The following is a 2500-nucleotide window of genomic DNA, read 5'->3' on the forward strand; positions in this document are numbered from 1 at the left end:
TGAGACGGAGAGCGAGAGGAAAGCAGAAAACCATCAGTAACGCTTTTGTGCTCAAATCCTCTTAGTGACCGCAGACCAGAACTTACCAGAACTTCTCACTCACCATGTTGAAGAAGTTCCTAATTTTGTTGCCTTTGCTGAGATCCCAGATGTAGATGTTGCCGTCGTGGCCTGCCGACAGCATGATGCGCCAGTCGAAGGGGTGGGGCTCCAGGACGAAGACCTCGTCATCGTGACCCTGCAACCGATCAAAGCACAGGGTCAAGAACACATCCTTGTTTTTCATATCGGTCCTAACAGTACACACACACACCACACACACACACACCGAGAGCACGTGTAGCAGCTGGCCGTTTGTGGAGCTCCAGACTTTGAGAAGTAAGTTGGAGACGGCGGTGACGACCGTTCGGTCGCCGCGGTCCCATGCTACCATGGTAACCACCAGCTTGGTGGTCTTGTCCTCCCCTGATGCTGCGGAGCTCCTGTAACACACACACACACACACACACACACGCCAAATATTTAAAACCAATAGCTTTAAGCGTGTCTGATAAATGACAGTACATGAGAAGGCCACCATGAGAACAGGTGACCGGTGTGGGGCACAAAACCAATGCAAATTTGGTTAAACACCTAAAACAGCGACAGCTACAAGTCTGACACTCTAGAATGTTCCTCTGTGAAACTGCACTAATGACAACGTGGGTGTGTTTATATCTGGTGTGTATAATACTGCACATAAACACATCACACAGTCGTTTCCACTCACCCGGGCAGTTTGGTGCTCATGTCCAGCACGACGCTCTTCCACTCCTGCTGCTGGTACTGCCAGATCCTCGCCGTTCCGTCACGACTGCCGCTCACAAAGCGCAGACTGAACACAGACACAAACACGACACATGACAAAGCAAAAATAAACGACCGAGTCACGGGGCAGACGAACACGAGGTGACCGAGGAAACCAATCAGAATCTCACCTGTCTGTGTTGTTGCAGAACTGCATGGCAACCACTTTATCCTGGAATCGACACAGCAGCAGTTATTACTAACGCTGATTAGTAGCTTAGATTAAGAAGAGCACATTAAAACACTGCAAACTGTTAAATACACAACAACCAACTACGGTGAAGTCAGGAATTAGACCTGGTGTGGTCTTTGTGCTGGTCACTTCTGAGGTGTGACACAAAGGTCCTCCCTCATAAACTCTGTCTGTCTGACTGACTGTCTGTCTGACTGACTGTCTGTCTGACTGTCTGTCTGTGTGTCTGACTGTCTGTCTAACTGTCTGTCTGCCTGTCTAACTGACTGTCTGTCTGTCTGTCTGACTGTCTGTCTGACTGTGTCTGTCTGACTGACTGACTGTCTGTTTGTTTGTCTGACTGTCTGTCTAACTGTCTGTCTGACTGTCTGTCTGACTGTCTGTCTAACTGACTGTCTGTCTGCCTATCTGTCTGTCTGCCTGCCTGCCTGTCTAATTGACTGTCTGTCTGCGTGTCTGTCTGACTGTCTGTCTGTCTGCCTAACTGACTGTCTGTCTGCCTGTCTGTCTGTCTAACTGACTGTCTGTCTGCCTGTCTGTCTGACTGACTGTCTGACTGTGTCTGTCTAACTGACTGTCTGTCTGCCTGTCTAACTGACTGTCTGTCTGCCTGTCTAACTGACTGTCTGTCTGCCTGTCTAACTGACTGTCTGTCTGCCTGTCTAACTGACTGTCTGTCTGCCTGTCTAACTGTCTGTCTGTCTGCCTGTCTGTCTGTCTGCCTGTCTAACTGACTGCCTGTCTGCCTGTCTAACTGACTGCCTGTCTGCCTGTCTAACTGACTGTCTGTCTGCCTGTCTAACTGACTGTCTGTCTGCCTGTCTAACTGACTGTCTGTCTGCCTGTCTAACTGACTGTCTGTCTGCCTGTCTAACTGACTGTCTGTCTGCCTGTCTAACTGACTGTCTGTCTGCCTGTCTAACTGACTGTCTGTCTGCCTGTCTAACTGACTGTCTGTCTGCCTGTCTAACTGTCTGTCTGTCTGCCTGTCTAACTGACTGTCTGTCTGTCTGCCTGACTGACTGTCTGTCTGTCTGCCTGACTGACTGTCTGTCTGTCTGCCTGACTGACTGTCTGTCTAACTGACTGTCTGTCTGTCCGTCCTGAACAGCTGCAAAGTTTCTCTTACTGTGTGCAAGTCCAGATCTGACAGCTTCACAGGGGTCTCAGCACCCAGGTAATAAACCCTGATCACATGATCCGTTCCTCCGGTGGCCAGAAACATCCCACCTGAGGTCAAAGAGATTAAAAGACTGCATCAAATTACTGATCAGGTTAAAAATGTCTGTGCGTTATGGTTTCTGTCTAATGTCTGTGTGTGTGTGTGTGTGTGTGTGTTTTTCTCACCGGTACTGAAAGAGCAGCATGATATCTGAACCCCAGGACGCGAGCGCTCCACAAACTTCACTGGTCTGTCACTGAACACAGACACGTCCTTCACTTTAATACATCGCAGGGAGA

General features: G+C 49.3%; 1 protein-coding gene across 2 annotated transcripts in view; it reads right to left on the bottom strand.

The window, feature by feature from the left end:
* Positions 1 to 2500, bottom strand: part of brwd3 (bromodomain and WD repeat domain containing 3) — a 15609-nt gene that overhangs the window by 9107 nt on the left and 4002 nt on the right. For both annotated transcript variants that reach the window (XM_060862832.1, XM_060862831.1), the window contains exons 10-15: positions 2387 to 2457; positions 2169 to 2269; positions 978 to 1018; positions 770 to 874; positions 329 to 482; positions 104 to 238 (exon numbers count right to left, since the gene is read on the bottom strand). In XM_060862832.1, coding sequence (XP_060718815.1) covers positions 104 to 238; positions 329 to 482; positions 770 to 874; positions 978 to 1018; positions 2169 to 2269; positions 2387 to 2457 — 607 coding nt within the window. The remainder of the gene's footprint in view (positions 1 to 103; positions 239 to 328; positions 483 to 769; positions 875 to 977; positions 1019 to 2168; positions 2270 to 2386; positions 2458 to 2500) is intronic.

The sequence above is a fragment of the Tachysurus vachellii genome, chromosome 26, assembly GCF_030014155.1.
Source record: "Tachysurus vachellii isolate PV-2020 chromosome 26, HZAU_Pvac_v1, whole genome shotgun sequence".
Classification (NCBI taxonomy): domain Eukaryota; kingdom Metazoa; phylum Chordata; class Actinopteri; order Siluriformes; family Bagridae; genus Tachysurus; species Tachysurus vachellii.